We start from the raw sequence: 19,492 nt of genomic DNA, 5'->3' as shown, positions 1-19,492 counted from the left end.
TTCGAGACAGTCACCAAGGCCATTGATGAGGGGAAGGTAGTTCACACAGCCTACCTTGACCTCACCAAGGTTTTTGACACCATTCCCCACTTGGGAATTATAGAAAAACTCACCAGCCTGAACATAAACCCCTACGTCACAAGATGGGTTCCAACTGGCTTATAGGCAAAACTCACATGGTAAGAATAGCGGGCAGCAGGTCCAACGCTATACCAGTCACAAGTTGTGTCCCACAAGGCTTGGTCCTGGGACCACTACTGTTCGGCATATACTTCTCAGAAGTACAGGCAAACACAGGAGTACTATGGCTAACCAAGTTTGCCAATGACTGCAAACTGGGAACCATAATTGACTCTCCGGCTGACACGGACATTCTTCAAAATGGCCTTACTGAGACAGACACCTGGTGTCAAAGTCATGGTCTCAAGCTAAATGCCAAAAAATGCATAGTCATCCCGTTTGAGGAAAAACAAAACACCCATGAATTACCACAAAGGTGGCAGCCCCCTTAATACAGAAAAGTTAATAAGAGACCTGGGGACCCAGGTAGATAGTAATCTCTCCTTTAACAATCATATTGCCAAAGCAGTTAGGAAATCCTTCTATGTAGCCCATCTAATTACTAAGGGGTTCACATCTAGAAATAAAGAGGTTATAGTGCCCCTCTACTCGTCACTCATCAGACCAATCATAGAGTACAATGCCCCATCTGGGATGTACCGAACAAGACACTTCCAACAGTTGGAAGGACCACAAAAGTACCTCACCAAGAGGATTACTGGTCTCAAACATATGTCCTATGCAGCCTGATTGGAAAAACTCCAGCTGTACTCAGTGGCATATCGCTTACTCAGAGGTGATCTCTGCCTGACTTACAAAGCCATGTCCAACTCAGAATTGATGGACATGCTCCACCTAAAGAAATCCAAGTCACTGCGAGCCACTCGCTCTAGTGAGCTAAACTTCGCCACAAAAATAAATAGAACATGCTGGAGGGATAGATTCCTGTCACAGAGACTCCCCATGCTTTGGAACAAAATTCCTAAGTACATTAGACAGAGCCTCTCACTAACACTCTTCAAGAGAAACCTTGATGAGTGGATGGGTAACAGAAAATACACCCCTGGGATCACTTCATTGGCTCTTCTTGACAGAGGCTCAGTTAATTAATCAATGGGGTGGAGAAAGCTGACACACTCTGGCTAGGCTTATAAATGCCCTCAGGCAGATAGCCTAGTACCTACCTATGACCCTATGAACCTATAAAGCATTGTTACTTAAACACAGAGCAACAGGCACTGCAACAACATGCATTTCCGAATAATAAGAAGCATAAATCAACAGTATAAAAATATGACAGAAAACCAGAACACTCTGCAAAATCAAGGACAGATGAAAAGCCACTGTAGTACTTGTGTCTACCTTGGATGGGGGGATACTCTGCATACTTACACTGTATAACTGCTCCTTGCCTTGCTTGGACACAGCCAGAGTCACTACATGGGGGAGTGGGGTACAACAAGTATGTCACAATTTGAAATGTCTCTTGCTGATGGTGATGGCCCTGACACATTTGTCATATCTCTCAACCACAGAGCAAGAAATCTGGAAAAAGCAATAAATAGAAGTGGGACAAAGGCCCAAAAATAAGGACAATTTTTAAATATTGCTCTTGTAAACTTACAATGATAATGGAATAGTAGGTCTTGCATTAGAATGAGTTTTCTGAAGGGTATGAAATCTGAAATTCAAATGTCTGTCATTATTTTCTAACTTCACTCCTTAATGATTTGCCACTAATTTGCCAGAAAACCACAATTTTATGAAAAATGGACCAAAAATGTGATGCAAAAATATAAAATAGCCACATAATACAGCTTGGAACCTGTCAAAGAAGGGACACTTTTTTAATATTAGTACTGTTAAGTTGAGCAGCTGACAAAATAAGACAATCTACATGCATTTCTGAAATAAAAGTTATCTGTAACTCTGATCATTACAATTAATTAATTGTAAACCCTCCACGTTTCTTCCAAAATTGCCATTTTGCAGAGGGATTATTAAGGGAGAGCAACATTTTGAGCCAAAATCGGGGACAGTTAAGAGGTTTGGATATACCTAATTCTATAAAGTGATTTATTTGCACAAACATCTCAACCTCTTAATGCAGGAAATCTGGACAAGGCCAAATATATTGGGGAACAAACAAACAGCACTAAAAATTGCTCTTGTATAAACTTAGAAAGTTGATAGACTAACAGGTCTTGCATTAGCATGCATTTTTCTGAAGGGTATGAAGTCTAAAACTCAATGCCTATCATTATTCAGTGACTTCATTTCTAAATGATTTGCCAGAAAACCACAATTTTTATGAGGAACAAACCAAAAATAAGAAGCAAAAATCTATTCATTCTGTGAAAATCTCGACAGTTGAGAGGTATAGTTCAGCCGGGAAAATTGTGCGGCAGAAATTCTACATGACGGATTTAGCTCCCTAGGTGTGGACAATAAGTCCCCCCCCCAAAAAAAAACAAAGATCTAAGAGAACTGATTGCTTCAGTCTGGCTTCATCACTTTCAGTAGCATTCAGACTCAATCAGTGAAAATATTCAGTAACAAAAAAGTTTGTGCTTGTAGATAGCTGATGTAATTGGTTCCAGTTGAACACATCTGACCAGGAACTGGTAGGGGGTGTACCTGAGCTGATCAGATAATCAATAAATGCCTTCCTGATTGTATTAAATGATATTCCTTATATTACACAGTACAGTTGTTAGAGGATTTTTTAAATGTATTGTTTTGAACATTTTTCCAGTAAACAATGAAACAAAATGTATGCACCAATAATGAAAAACTACCCACTTCAGAACATTTCCATCATAAAAGTCTACTCAAACTTCCACCAGTATCAGTAAATATGCACAATCTCTGCAGAAGTAAAAGTCAACTAAATAATTCCACATTAAAGAGATCTGTAACTAAAGAAGAGGTTGCTACTAGCAAACAACTTTATATTTCATAGTTTCATCTACAAATAAAGTGGCTGTTGCCCTTGAGGAATAAATTGCCTATGTTACATTAATAAAATGATAATCTAGTAATATTGCAATAGGGAATGAATGGCAAACTGATAACAGGTTTATAGTTACTAGGTATCTCCACCAAAGAGGACATTCTCAGGACTGCAGCATCCATCCCCTTTATGAGTACAACACAGTACAGTATAAGCAATGATTTACATACTGTGGGAGTAGAACCCACAGCCTTCTGCAAGTATTCAACCTGTTATGCAATTGACAATGCAAGCAGACGCAGCATAAGCAGCACTAAACTTCTCTTCCCCTGAAGCTCTCAGTTCCTTATAAAATCCACTTGACACTCAACTGTATCTGTAAGAAATCTGGAAAAAGACAAAATTTATTGAAGGGGGGGGGGGCAAAAGCCCAAAAACCAGGAACATGTTTAAACATTGCTTGTATAATCTTGGAAAGTTTCTAGAATAAAATGTGTTATCACCCTACATTTCACTATCAAGTCTTGAACCCAGGACACTATGCACTACAGTCAGAGCAACATACCACTATGCCAAATCAGCTGTTTCTTGAAAGACAGGAAGACTGAAACTTAAATAGCTATCATTTAGTGAATTCAGTTCTCACCATAGCTCTCAACCTCTTAGCACAAACATCTGGACAAAGACAATAATGGGGGAATACAGCCCCAAAAATAGGGACACATTTTAAATATTGATCTTATAAACTTAGAACATTGCTAGAATAAAAGTTTTTCTGTTACCATGTATTTTCTGAAGAATATGAAGTCTAAAATTCAAATGCCTGTCATTGTTTAGTGAATTCATTCCTTCACTGATTAAAAAATCCAGAAAACCACAGATTTTATGAGGAACAGAACAGAACAAAAATATGAGGCACAAATCTGGACAGTTTTCACAATTGGTGGTGGCTAGAGAATTCAGGCTCTTGCTACCTGTACCCAAGGTACAGGGTTTGAGCCTGAGTAACTCTAGCCACCAGGTATATTTGACTGGGGCATTAACACACACACACACACACACACACACACACACACACACACACACACACACACACACACACTGTATATTTCCTTGCAGCTTTGTTTACACACAGTAGCTGTATATTCCCTTGCAGCTTCATTCCTGGAGACATCCCTTATTTGTAATAAATGCAAATTTCCTTCCCTTGCAGCGAGAACCAGTCAGTAGCTATCCATGTCGTACGTGACTGCAGATGTGGCAGTCTGATCCCCTTCCAGACTATGTGGTTACAAAGCACATAGACTTCTGGGCATCTGTGCACTGATGCCTTCTCTTCATAATCCAGACTGGTTTAACAGCAGTCCAGATTTACAGAAACCTGAAACTCATTGCACACTCATGCTTAATTCGAGTTCTGGGACTTTGCTAATTATTTTATTTTTAAAATTATTTTTCTTTCATTTTTATAGCTGAGGGGCTGCAGTCTTGCAGTCTAATAGTACAAGCCACCCCTCTTTATTTCTTTATTCATTAATTTGATTTCAATTAGACAACTGAGGTATATACAGTCAAGACGTGTTGTAATTGCTGCGCACATTTCTATATGTGTGTATGCGTGTTTGTGTGTGTGTGTGTGTGTGTGTGTGTGTGTGTGTGTGTGTGTGTGTATGTGTGTGTGTGTGTGTGTGTGTGTATGTGTCTGTGTGAGGTCTTGCAATGGTTTGCACACTGGTAATTGTTTGTTTATGTCTCTATGTATTAATTCATGCATTTGAGGTATACACAGTTAATTTGGATGTAATCAGCTGCAATTGGTGGGCACATTTGTGTGTGTGGGGGAAGCTTGCAAAGGGTTCCACTATAGTCTGACAGTAACAAGCTTAAATATATTACTGTGCCTATTATGTATTTATTTATTTAGTTATTAATTTATTTGATCACAAAGTTGCGGTATGTATAGTCAATAAAGATGTGAGCCTGTGTGAGTTTTCTGTGGGTAGTCTGCTTTTCTCTCACCTCTCCCCAATGTGCTGGTTGATTGGATACACTAAACTGTTCATATATTACATTTATCCTCGTTCTGGTTGTATAGGTACTGCCTGAAAAGAGTTTATGGACTAGTTCACTTCACTGATTAAAGTGAATAAATTAAAATGTATGCAGATTGGTAACAAAATATTTATTTTATTTACAGTGTTAGTCTCACTAGGCCAATAACCTCTATTTAAGGAAGACTTGAGGTGGTATTCATATTGACTAGGGGAAATTTCACCAGGGGATCTTCCCTTATTATTTTTGATAAGTGCCTAAGGATTTCTTAGATCAGGCAACTCAGGCTGATAAGGTCTCTATTTAGTATCACATCTGAAGGATGCAGACACAGGAATGCAGTACCTCCTTATGCTGCACTGCACTGTAAGCATTGGAAAATGAATCCAACTACCTGTTGTATGAATAGAATCCACTGCCCTCTACACCAAAGGCATGTGTACTACTTGTTGAGCTACTGAGACTTCTAAGTAAACAGGTATAAAAACATATCACCGTCACATACTTTAGAGCATGGTGGCTCAGTGTTTAAGGTCTTTGCCTTACAATCCAGGAGTCTGGGGTCAAGCCTGTTCTCTTGCCACAGCCTGTGTAGACTTTGCATGTTTTCCACATGTTTATGCAATGTGGATGAAACTCATTGTACCTTTTTGCTATTTGGTCACAATTAATAATCAACGTGGCCTGGCATGGCTAGTCTATGTTTGAGTAAAAACAAGCTGAAACACATCATTGTGACCATTTATGTTATTATCACTCATACTCAGTACTGAACTCTGTTTAATTTTACTTATAAACAGATGCATTCAAATTATCATGGAATCTCAGTAATAATGGGAAATTACACTTAAGACTAATAGGGTATAATTCCCAGAATTTAACACCCATGTTAGTTCTGACAGCAATGAATTGAATTGTTTTTGTGTGTGTTTATGTGTTAGCGTACCTGTGCGCACATGCCATTATGTAAAATCGTAATCATGCTAAGGGGTCATCCTGCTATAAAATAATGCTTTCCCATACCAGTAATGTCCATCCATTCAGTTACTTATCTAGTTCCCTTGCTTTGAAGTCAGTCTACAACTGATGATGATTACTCATATGAAACCTTCCAGCAGATACTTAGCTTGGATATACTATAAAGGAGTGTAAAGACATAAACTGAAATTTACATTGACATTTCCTGCTGCAGCGTCAAAGGTGTTTTTAATGGTAGGTATATTGACTATTACTAATGCTGAGGAAGCCATAGCTAATTTGAGAACATTGTTTGTGCCCCCATTTTGTAATATGGCTACTAAATATAAGAAAAATGTAAATATGGGTGGTTCTTTAAGTTTAGTGGAAGAGGAAGAATGATCAGAGTTGGTTGAAATGAGCACAATGCAGAAAGCATTTCTAAGTAATATTCCTGGAAAGAAAATGTTCTGAGATGTTCTACATTGCTCTTTGGCTGTGAACTATCACAAGTCTGTTGTATATACAAAAAAAAATGTATCTTTTCATTTTAATTACTAGACAACAGTTAATCTGATTGCTCATTTCTAGGAGGTGATGTTTATATTGCAGAACTAGCTGGAGATTTGCCCATGGAAGTAAAAACTCAGTTATTCCTCAGAATTATTGAAACTATCATGTTGAGTAATTAGGAGTGAGTCCCCAATTTATGCATTTATTTCCTTTATATATGTATTTAGTTTAATAAGAGACTGAGCACTTCAGCTTCTTGACAATTATATTAACAGTCTATCTCATAATAGATAATAAGTCAACTGGTATGAATGTAGAAAGGAGGATGGGAAAGAAAATGTTTTCATTTTGTTGAGTTAAAGGTTATAAAAATAACTATGAAGATCTCAGGTGTGAAAAGTGTGCCTTTATTCCAGATATAATTTGTTTGAGAAATATATCCCTGGGACATGGAAGAGCTTCTCTTACTGTGCCTATGCAGCTTGTATGAACTTTAACACAACTGTGTCTGACTGTTACAAAATATAATTCTATTAATCGGTTACTTACTGATAGGAAATGTTTATAATCAAATATGTTTATATGCAATGCTGATGATGAAATTTGACATTGATCTTTGTAGTACATCTGCTGCAGAATTAATACTGAAGAATAAGCAATATTTAATATGCCTATGCATTTGTTAGTGTTTGAAAGTGTGAAATTGCTTGATGTGATTACAATTATTATTAACAACCTGCTTAATGCTATTTAACAGGGATTCATAAATAAATATTTACACATTCAGTGATAGTGATGAAGTTTAATGATGTGCTTTGCTGTATATTCACCGCAGAAATAATGTGAAAATGAGCAAGGATATATATATATATATATATATATATATATATATATATATATATACATATATAAGAGAGGCATCACTAATATCTATAATTTCCACATGACTGTACCAACCTGGCTGGGTTGATAATTATATTCATTTCTTCGGCAAGATGTCTTCTAAGAATATGCTTGTTGCTAGGGATTCCCAGTGCAGTTGCCATGGCATCTGAGTTAAATGTAGGCTCCCATACAAGAACAGCTCCGTGGACCCCACTGTTCAGTAAGTTATCAGCATATTCCTAAAAAGAGGAGAAAAACATGATATGAGATAATGTACACATGGCTATTTCATATTTCATGTCTAATTCTATAGCCATTTCTGGCTATAAAAGAGGAAACATGCTGTTGATGCAAATAAATGACTTTCAGGTCAGTCATTCTAAAAAGTGCTTTCACAGCATGCAGAGTCTCTATGTACAATAGAAGTGAAAGAAGTGTTAACATAAAATGTTACTGTCAGGGAAAATAAGTCAATTTTACCAAAAATGTGAGCATGTCCACAATGCAAAACATCACAATATGCTGTGTGATGTGCTAAAATAAATAAGATTGGCTCTGCCTCAAATGGTATGTTATACTTAGTTTGAAGAAGGTAGAAAACAAATGTGCAAGGAAGTGTGCTTTATATTTAGTGAGGTGTATTATTTCTTACTCAGTCACAAATGCAGGCAAGACTCTGGTCCTGAGTGGAATCCTTACTTCACCAAGAATAATGCCTAGGTACAAAGAAAAGATATTTGGCTTCAACAATTGGCTAAATAGTTGGTGTCATTCAGTGGGGGAGGTCCAATATGTGTTAGTATGGGACAACATTTTTGAAATTCCATTTTGCATTGGAAAGGATGACCTGCATTTCTTGTTCCCAGGCTTTCACATAGTGGCTAAACCCTTTGCTTTCCCCCATGGTGCCTTTTGTAGGCAGAGTCCAGCTAATGGACATCCCAACTTCGATTAAATGGAATAAGGAGGGGCTATGTCTAACTAAAACTAAAATATCAAATCCAAATCAGGATCTCATTAAGGTGCTCTGCTCAGTGCCAGAAATCTCAACAACAAACTGCCTGATCTTGAGGCTGTTCTGCATTTGGAACACAATAATATCTATGTAATTACTGAAACCTGGCTTAAATGTTCAGCATGTGCTCCTTCCATACCTGGGTTTTGTGGGTACCATGCCTCCAGATCCACCATCTCACTTTTAGACAGATTCCCAGACATCCATAAATGGAATCCTTTGAGCTCCAAATCACACTATACAGGGACAATTATCATTTTATGGTCTGTTATAGAACACCCTCTATGGCCTGTGAAAATTAAATAAGGTTCCTAAATGTATCTAATAAGCTCACTATAATCAAAAGCTCCATTATTTTGGGAGATTTTAACTGCCATCAGTAATGTGGAGTACTTATTCCTCCAATGTAGGATATGCCTAAAAGTACTTAGTTTTAATAAACAAAAACTCCCTTGACCTTATTGTTAAGAAACCCATCAGAAAACATATTATTTTCGACCTGGCTCTTATGAATATATCTTTTTCATGTCCTATTCCTCTGGTATCTCCTTCCCTGATTAAGTTGAATTATAAACTAATGACATTCACCTTCAAAATCTTTAAACCCACTGAAACCAGTATCTCAGAATTCAAAGATTTCAGACATAGTAATCTCATCAAATTGTATGGCACAGTTTCAAAATTCACTTTTAGCAACATCACCAGAGATGTTTCCACAGCAGATAACTTCACAAAAGACATCTTTTCCCCCTTAGATGAATGTTTAGAATTGGCAGTCAAAGCCAGATCTAAATTTAAAGTGAAATGAAAAAACGCACCACACTGGTGGTTCACCAACATAAATAATCTCTACAATAAAAGAAAAAAAATCTTTAAAGTACACAGGAGACTAAAAGAGTCTCATATCAATGATAACATCAGAAAATTGATGAAAAGCTGGAATATACTATTATGTTTGCTAAAGCAGACCATGACCTTATGGTAATATCTGAAGCTAAGGGCAATTACAAATCCTTACTCAGTTACATTACGAAACTAAAAAATAATATCCAACATTGCTCTACACTTATTCAAAATGGCACCACCTTCTGTGATCTAGCAGACATTGTCAACATATTAGCAAACAAATTCAGTGCAAATTTTACCTCCGAGGTGAATATCCATAGATCACTTACCCATGAATCTCTCAGATCTCCCATCATCACTAAAGAACATGTACTGAAAGTAATGTTGAAGACTAAAACTACTTCTTCTGTGGGACTTGATGCTATAGCTGGCTGTTTAATAAACTGAAGCAAACAAGCCCTGACATAGCCACCCATTATTCAATTTAATCTGAGATTAGTCACTGTCTTTGTCCCTGAGGTTTGGTACACAGCAGTTCTAAACATACTAGATAATATTAAGATATAACCAAACACCCTAATACTGGGTGATTTCAACTACCCTGCCATTAACTGGGAAAACTACTCGGGTACAAACACCTTTGCCCAACGGTTCTTGGAATTCATAAATTCCAGCACCCTGGACCAACTAATCCATAGTCCCACCAGGGGCTCAAATATCCTAGACCTGGTCATTACCAACATGGGAGATCGATGGTCCACACCAGTGGTCACCCCCTCATTGGTCAGGTCTGACCATAAGCTAATCACCCTTGACATCCACATCTCACCCCCAACCCCCAGCAGGGAAACCTCCATAAAATACTTCTCCAAAGCCAACTTCATGCTACTCAAGTCAGAAGTGACAAACTTCATGACATCCATGCAGACAAGAACTGGAAGTCTGACCACTGAATCCTACACTAAGGCACTGTACGAGCACATCCACTCGTGCATGAATCATGCCATTCCCAACAGAACCAAGATGGTCTCCTCCAAAAAAGGAACCCAATCTGGTGGTCCCCTACCATAAACAAGCTATACAACAGAAGGAAGAAACTGTTGCAGAAAAGAGGAAAATCCCAGGATGCAAAAAAATCATAAAATCCTCCAAAGCTAGTTATGAAAATAAAATTGCCAAAGATTCCAAGGACAACCACAAGGCATTTTATAGTTATGTCAAGAATCTAAATGGCAATGCTCAGATATGCTCTGAGCTACAACATAATGGCATTAAATATACTGATCCCAAGGATATTGCCAATATCCTGCCAGATAAATTCAGTGCAAACTTCACCCCCCTCTCACCCTCTAAAGGACCCATCTCAATACTAAAAGATTGCTAAATTCTGGTACTCACAGGCACACAGGTAAAAAATGCACTCTCCAAAGCTAAGAATACAGCATCCATGGGACCAGACGACATCCCGGGCTGTGTACTACATGAACTACTAAATGAACTGGCACCTCACCTAAGTGTCATGTTTAATCATAGCCTCACCTCAGGCTTCATGCCCAATGAGTGGCCCACAGCTACAGTTATCCCACTACACAAGGGGGGATCCACCTTGGATCCCAGGAACTATTGTCCCATCAGTCTGATGGGCCTGATCTGCAAAGCCATGGAATGCATTATCATGGAACTTATAAACAAAGACATCGGCAACCTTCAAACACTGGAACCCACCCAGTTTGGTTTCGTAAAGGGCTGATCTTGTCTCCTCAACCTGATTGACTTCTTCGAATCAGTCTCCAGAGCCGTGGATGAGGGTAAGGTGGTTCACACAGCCTATCTGGACCTCGCCAAGGCCTTCAACACCATCCCCCACTCTGGAATCATAGATAAACTTACTAAGCTGGGCATTAATCCCTACATCACTTGATGGGCTGCCAACTGGCTTACTGACAGAAACCACACTGTAAAAGCAGCCGACTCAAAATCCAGCTCCAGACAAGTGACAAGTGGAGTACCTCAGGGTTCAATCCTGGGACTGCTCTTGTTTGGCATCTACTTCTCTGAAGTACAGGCCAGCACTAAGGGACTCTGGCTAACAAAGTTCGCAGATGACTGCAAACTGGGAGTCATTATTGAATCCCCAAATGATGTGGATATTCTACAAAACAGCCTTACAGAAACAGATGCTTGGTGCCAGAGCCATGGGCTCAAGCTCAATGCCAAGAAATGTAGTTTATCCCCTTTGGGAAAAGCCATGTACCCATGAATTACCACATAATTGGCAGTACACTAAACACTGAAAATGTGATAAGGTACTTAGGGACACAGGTGGACGGTGGTCTCACTTTCGATAACCACATAGCCACACTAGTCAGGAAATCCTTCTATGTGGCAAACCTCATCACTAAGGATGTTTCATCCAGAAAAAAGGAGGTCATTGTCCCACTGTACTCATCCCACATTAGACCCATTATAGAGTACAACACCCCATTTGGTATGTACCTCACAAGACATCTGCAACAACTGGAAAGGCCACAGAAATACCTCACTAAAAGAATCACAGGCCTAAAGCAGATGCCCTATGCTGACTGTCTAAAAAAACTCCAGCTATACTCTGTCGCATATCGCCTACTTAGAGGTGATCTCCGCTTAACATACAAGGCCATGTCAAACCCAGTGCTATTGGACATACTACACTTAAAGAAATCCCAATCCTTCAGAGAAACATGCTCCAGGGATCTAAACCTCATCATCACAATGAAGAAAACATGCTGGAGGGATAGGTTCCTGAACCAGAGACTCCCCATACTCTGGAATAGACTGCCCATACATGTCAAGCTGAGTGCCTCTTTGGCCCTTTTCAAAAGGAACCTTGATGATTGGATGGGAGATAGGAAATTCACCCCGGGGATCACATCAGTCACCCTGCTAGACAGGCGACCAGGGAAGTAAATATTCTGGGAAGAAATAGCCAGGGAATTGTTATGGCTAGGCTTGTATAGGCCCTAGGGCCAATAGCCTAGTACCAACCTATGAACCTATGGTGATGCCACTTCATAAGGGTCATCCTTCCACTCACTTTGGGAGTCATAGGCCCATCAGCTTGAGAAGTCTTGTTGACAAAGCCATGAGACACATTGAACTGACCTGATAAACTATGGTATTAAATATCTCATCTGGCTAAACCCACAGCACTATGGCTTTGTCAAGATCATGTCTAATGAATCTAGTTAACTTCTTTGAAAGTGTGAAGATAGGTAAAGGCTGCCAGCCTAGCCAGATAGAATTCTGTAGATAATTCTGTCATTTGTAGATAGTAATGTAAGCCACAGGCTTGTTCTCTTGAATGTGAAAAGACTGCATTGGATATTGAACTGCAAAAATGTAACAACAGAGCACTCTGCTATAAGAAAGCTAAGTCAAGCATCTTATGACCGTTTTGATGTCAAAATTCGGAGCCGATATGTCTAGAGGAAGGCATCCTGCCTATTGTTTTAAGACCAGAGTTAATGGCTAGAATTTGCTTGTATAAAATGTCCTTTATTGCTCTGGTTTCTGACCAGGTGTAAAAAATGTAAATGTAGTTTCTGTTAGCCTGGGAACACCAGAGAAGTGTGAAGAATGATGTCATGTGAAGCAGCTCTGTGTTATCAATTTAAAGAGAGAGAATCAGAGAGCTCAGAGCATTTGTCTTGAGAACATCCAACATCACCAGCACTGTCTTGATCTAGATGTTAGTTATTTAGAACTGTGTTTTCTCTTAGAAATAGCTAGGAATTAGGAAGATTAGACTAACAAGTTATTCCTGCATGGCAGGGACTGTTCCTGTTCAGCATGTCAGCGCGCCATGCGTATGTATGAAGGTGCAGTGCCATGCTGTAAAATGGACATGGTTCCGTGTACAAGTGCAGTGGGTGTGTCTGAGAGCAGAGCTCTCACAATACATACGACCCCTGCACTCCAGGCAATTTAAAATGAGAGAGAATGCTCATAACACCCCCAACCCTTCAGGGTAAGACATCTGGTCAAAATCATAAGGGACAGTCATCCCTACCAAGCCAAAAGTGGATAGAATAACAGATTTAGCATAAGCACATAGTGCACACCTTCCAACCCATCAGAGTAAGGAATGCGGACAAAGCCATAAGGGACAATCGTCCCACAAAGCAGAAAGTTGATGGAATAACAGGTTCAGCATTAGCATGGATATTCTGAAGGGTACAAATAATAAAACAGAACAAATACATTTTTATACATGCAATAAAGTTTAAATATAGCTGCATGGGTGTGCCCATTGCTTAGCTATGCTTAGCTCAGCTGAAACAGCACGATAAGTTAAAAAGCAATAGACATCTAGTCTAAGCATAAGTGCAATAGTGTAGGGGTTAGAGCATATGCCTTGCATGTAATCATTCATGGTGTGAGCCTTACCAAAGCCATTTCCATTTTATTTATCATTATTTATTTATTTATTTTATTTTACATTTGTTGACTGGGAGAGTCCAACTGGATTACAAGTCCATTTTCAGTGGAGGCCTGGGGAGAAAAGTACCGAGAGAACAATTTTTTACAAAACATCGTTTTAAGGACAGACTTTTGACATACAATTTCCATAGAAAAGACTTTGACATACATATTAACTAACAGATAGGATACATTTGTTCTCTACAATATAATATCAAATTTTAGAAGATATTCCTAAGTTTAGGATTCCTGTAATAGCTTTACTATCAGAGTAAAAGCAGAGAGACGTAGAATAAGACTCCGAGAGAGCAGATGATGCTCGCTATAGTTGAGAAGCATAACAAATTGATTTAAATAGCGGAAAACTGCATGAACCAACCAATAAATCCAAAAAGGTGCCAAAAACAAAGCGTGGAGAAGACCTCAGTTTGTAAATTTATTAAATCCAAAAAAAATGGATACGGACCAAGTTAAAAGCACACACAAAACACCATGAACGCCTTAAACATCCAACCTTGCGTTTTCGTCTTTTTTACATAGACTTCATCAGATGACCAGAATACTCAAGGAAATCCAGTATTTATATAAAAACAATTAAATAATTAGCCTATGGGGGGTCAATTGCCACTTTTAAAATACCAATGATTCCACAGCTTTAGATCTTATTTAGTCATTTAAAATGTTAACCATTAAAATTCCTTACTTATTACCACTTAAACAAATGTAATAATAACATTAGTATATTTAGTGATTCACTTAAAATTATCTAATAAAATGATAAAATAGTAAATATATCAAAAACCCAATAAATAATGTTTAAAATTAATTATTAATTATAAAATGCTTATAAGGTGCTTATAAAATGTAGAGAATCCATATAACAGTGGGAAACCTATGCCCATATCTCACTGTTCTATGGAAAACGTAATGCTGGATGTTTAAGGCATTCATGGTGTTTTGTGTGTGCTTTTAACTTGGTCCGTATCCATTTTTTTTTGGATTTAATAAATTTGAAAACTGAGTTCTTCTCCACGCTTCGTTTTTGGCACTTTTTTGGATTTATAACAAATTGATTTGCTATATGTCTTCGCCTGGTTTTCATTGAGAGGGATAACCAATTGATTTACAATATGTCTTCTCCTGGTTTTAGTTGCTTATGGAGCTCAAGATTCCTGGGGTAGTTTTCCCTAACTCCTGGAGAGATGGGATGAGCAGTAGATTAACAGTCCTAAGTGGGTACAGTACTGTGATTGGTTGGCTTAGCAGAGTTACTTAAGTTAGGTGAATTGTTCTAATCAGACATTAGCCAGGGGGGATACAGGAGCACAGTCGATTATTCAAAAAGTGAGTTTTAACAAGTTTCTTGAACTGTGATGGGGATATGTTGTCAGTTATGTGGGCAGGAAGGGAGTTCTAGGTTTTTGCTATACAGTGGCTGTAGACAGACTTACCAGCTTCATTGTTATATTTGGTTAGTTTGAGGAGGTTTTGTGTGCTAAACCTCAAGGGCCTGGCAGTTGTATAGGTTTGCAAAAGATTTTGTAGGGCTGGGGTGTTTTCAGAGTTATGTATTATTTTGTGGGCTAGTGATAGTTGATTGAGTTGAAGTAGTAGTGGTAGTTCTAGCCAGTTGAGTTTTTTTAGGCATTCACAGTGATGTGTTCTGGTGGGAGAGGTTGTAGCAAATTTGGCTATCTTATTATAACAACTCTCAAGTTTGTTTAGGTCGGATTTGCAGATATTTGTAAGCATGGGGGAGGCATAAAGTAGGGTGAATAGTAAGTGAGTCCTCGCTATTGTAGTTTTGGATTGGTCAGTGAGGAATTTTTTATTGTTATACAGCAGGCCAAGTTTTTTATGTACTTTTTTATAGTTATAGAAATATGTAGGTCAAATCTAAGGTGATTATCTATTTCAACCCCTAAGAGTTTGGTATGATTTGAGGGGATGATCGTGGTCTTGCTAAAGGAGGAGATGAAGAAAGAATCAGTGGGAGGTGTGGCTCTGTGGAAGCTAAAGAGTACTAGCTTTGTTTTACTTGGGTTCAGAATGAGCCTTTGGTTTGTAATCCAAATTTGTGCTAGGGAAAAGCATTCTTGTGTTAGGGAGTGAAGGATGTCAATTCAGTTGGCTGCGCATATTAATGTGGTATCATCTGCATATTGCACTACTGAGGCTTTAGGAATACTATTTGGGAGCTGATTGGTGAAGAGGGTAAAAAGCAGTGGCCCCAGGATGGAGCCCTGGGGTACTCCTAGGGAGACTGGTAGGGAGGGGGAGAAATTTTGTATGTGTAAACATGAACATTTTAATTTTTTGCATATTTATGTAAGAAGTAACTGATTTTTCTCAACCAGAGAAGTGTATTAGGCCCAGATGTGATGTGTCAGTGTAATAAAGTAGTGGAACCTCCATATAAACACAAGTGCCCCATACAGTATAGTCACACAAGAATAAAATAATCACAGCACATTGGGGGATGTCAGGGAAGGTAAATAAATCTAATATTATGTAATGAATGATGAATCAATCCCATACAGGTGGTAGACCAATAGAATAAAACATAAGCAATGCTAAGAATTGCACAGCTATGTTGACCAGGTGTAAGCATTGTGTACATATAAATACTAAGCAATGGATAGCCCAGCTAAGTGGATTTGCCCATTGGTAAGCAATGCTATACCTGACCATTTAAGCACTGCCATCTTTAGCTAAACAGGTTTGCCCGTAGCTTAGCTTAGCTCAGCATTTTCAAAACCATCCAATCATGGCACAGGGTAGAAAATCTGCCATATTTAAACCCCGCAAGAGGGAATACAGCTCATAACTGGTTGTAGCTCTCCACTGTAGACAGGATGGCAGGAGTTGGAGAGGGCATGCACTTCCAGGCGCAGCAGTGGGGCATACAGGAGTCCAAGGTCATGGTAGTACTCCTGGTAAAAAAACATGACTTGAAACTGCTGCAAGACCAATACCTGGGCTCCCAATATAAAGCGGAAGCCTGGGAAAGTCTCACCCGTGATCTCACCAGTGCCACTGATATCACTCGGACTGGTGAGCAGGTCCAGCACCACTATGGTGACTTGAAATGGAGGAAGAGGGAGCTCTTGGAACAGTGGGTCTAAGAAGCAAGAGACAGGGGAGATGTCCCAGCAGTGTGTAAGTATTCATAGCAATAATTGTTTACCAAAGTCCAGCATGTGTATGTAATGGATAGGTATGCATAAACGTTTCTCTATTTTCATTACAGCTGCAGCTGAGTGGGCTGTGAACCAGGAAGTCCATGCCAGCAGGTTGCAATGGCTGTGTCGCAAGGCTGGCAAATAACAATCCTATTTGTAGTAGTCATACCAAATAAACATAAAGGAGTAAAATGTCAACTGGCACTATAAAATGTGTATAGTTTCTACTGAATAAACCTGACAATATGACAGTAATAGTCCCATATAGGTCATATTTAAATAAAAGTGTAACTGCCTGGCAATACAGTTTTAAATCCTGGACTAGTTGTGTTTACTCTGGTATTGTATGGCCTCACATGTTGCATTCACCAAGATCTGGTATGTGAATAGTACTGTTGTGTCAACTGTTTCTCACACTGTGCTACATAAAAAATATGTCTAGGAATGTCTGTATAAGACTGTTACAATTTTAAGGACAGATTGTACAACCAAGAGAGACTTAGACAGAAAACACTGAAAAAAGAGATGGCACTTTCTAAAAAGCTCACTCTGATGAAACACAAATTGTTATATTTTTAGCACACACAGCCATGGTTCGAATCCCAGCAGTGGTAGTTAGCTGTATGCATAAATGCAGAATTATATCTAGGAATCTGGGAATATGTGTACAAACAGTCAGATAGTGTTAACAAACATTCCCTCCACAGGTCTACCAGGTAAGAAAAGTAGAATGTAGCTATAAGACAGTTGAAGTATGCACTGTGTACAAACATACCACTGCCCAAACCAAGGCCGTAGGGTATTGTAATAATACCCGTAGAGTAATGATTAGAGCAATGATCATTAAAGTTGCGAGTAGTGCAAGGATATGCAAGTTGTTCATTGACATCCCCCCCACCATATCTGCAACAATAATCTAAACACAATAATCAATGGGTATGTTTTACACTAAACCTACTGTTGGGACATATGCCCTATTGTTCAACAAATGTTGAAATACTATCGTTGGTGGCCGGTTGCTATCAATGTAACCTGCATGCCATTGTAATGGCCACTGTGGTTCCATATATGCATGTGTTCTGTTTGCTATGCAACTGTTCCAAATCGGTTGTTTTGGGTTAATGGGAATATCTACGCATGCTGTTATAACTAATCCTGGATTGTGTTGACTTTTACTAACCCACATATGTTCTAAAACTGTAACACCATAGCATGTTTGTGAAGGCCTGTCCCAGCGGACCCACCTCTCCCACCTCATCTGGCTGTGGCACCAGGCCCCAGCATGTCTGGGACCCACCCCAGGACCTCCTCATCTGCTGGTCCTGTACCACTTTTGGGTGGAACCACCTCAGGAGATGGGGCTCGTCCCCCCCGGAAGTGGGTGGGAACAGGATCCTGTCACCCGAAGCCAGGTCCGGGGTTTGGTGCATAGAGAGCTCTGAAAGGAGTTTGGAGATCTGCTATGCCAGCTTGAGGGCCGCATGGCGCAATTCGAAGGTCAGCCTGCCCCTCCTGCTCAGCCCCAGCACAGCCACTTTTGGGGCAGTGAAAGTGCAGTGGTGACTGCCCATGCATTTGCGGGCTCATTGGCTTCTGATTTTCAAACACCCCTCCCCGTCCAAGGTGCTTACCCCCACATGTGTCATATACCACCCCTGTATGCTGTCTTGTCTGTCTTCCTACCCAACCTACTTCCCCAAATATCCCTACTATCCTTCCCCAACATCTCACTCTCACCTTAAAAAAAAAGGGCAATCTGTTCCCCCAAAATAATTTTGCCTCATGCATAGCTGTCCATTTCACACACATGTCCACTGGACACATGTAATCTGGTCTAATTGGCTTCACAATACATTATTGTTGTCCTCACCCCCCTCTCAAGGGTTTGAGTATCCAAATATACCTCCAAATTCAGTATATATGCACAGCTGTTGCTGTAGAAGAAAGGGACAGCTATGGACCTTCCCTACACCCGTCCTGCACATCCCTAGCTACTTTCCCTATTGTCTTTCCCTCTGCATGCCCCCTTTTTCACCACTTTCCTATCACCACTTTTTTCTTTTCTTTTAAAGAAATTAGCAAGGGGGGGTAAGCGAGAGAAAGCATTTTTAAGCAGTAGTAAGCGGGATTAAGCCTGTTTGCATGGCAGTAAGCAATGCCTACATAGCACTTTCAGGCTGTCTGTAAGCATACTTAAAGAATGACTTGAGAAGGATAAAACCAAATGAAAAGTATATAAAGCGCTTTTCATCAGGTTCGCTGACCCAACTTCCTCAGATAACAAAAAAGTAATGAATATAAAATTTAAATACATTCAAAGTGTCATGTGATGTCATTTATATTTACATAATAAATTACTTTAATATCAATTAATTACATAGTATCTCATTTTATTCACTAAACTACCTTGCTTTTAAAGTGATATCCTCAATAGGCAATAGACCAGATTACGGCAGACCATAGAGGAGGACCTACCAGTTTTTATTAGAACAAATAGAGCTGTTATGGCAGTTAAGGGTAGATGCCTATCATTCTCCTGGAATCAATGAAACTGGTTCAATTTTGCCATAT

The 19,492-nt window shown here is 39.2% G+C and overlaps 1 protein-coding gene across 4 annotated transcripts in view; it reads right to left on the bottom strand.

Moving 5' to 3' along the window:
- Window positions 1–19,492, bottom strand: part of KAZN (kazrin, periplakin interacting protein) — a 2,853,667-nt gene that overhangs the window by 517,811 nt on the left and 2,316,364 nt on the right. For all 4 annotated transcript variants that reach the window (XM_044062363.1, XM_044062364.1, XM_044062365.1 and 1 more), the window contains one exon: window positions 7,493–7,659. In XM_044062363.1, coding sequence (XP_043918298.1) covers window positions 7,493–7,659 — 167 coding nt within the window. The remainder of the gene's footprint in view (window positions 1–7,492; window positions 7,660–19,492) is intronic.

Source organism: Protopterus annectens, chromosome 2.part1 (assembly GCF_019279795.1).
Source record: "Protopterus annectens isolate FY-2018-M chromosome 2.part1, PAN1.0, whole genome shotgun sequence".
NCBI classification, from domain to species: domain Eukaryota; kingdom Metazoa; phylum Chordata; order Ceratodontiformes; family Protopteridae; genus Protopterus; species Protopterus annectens.
This window is presented reverse-complemented; position numbering and strand designations above follow the sequence as displayed.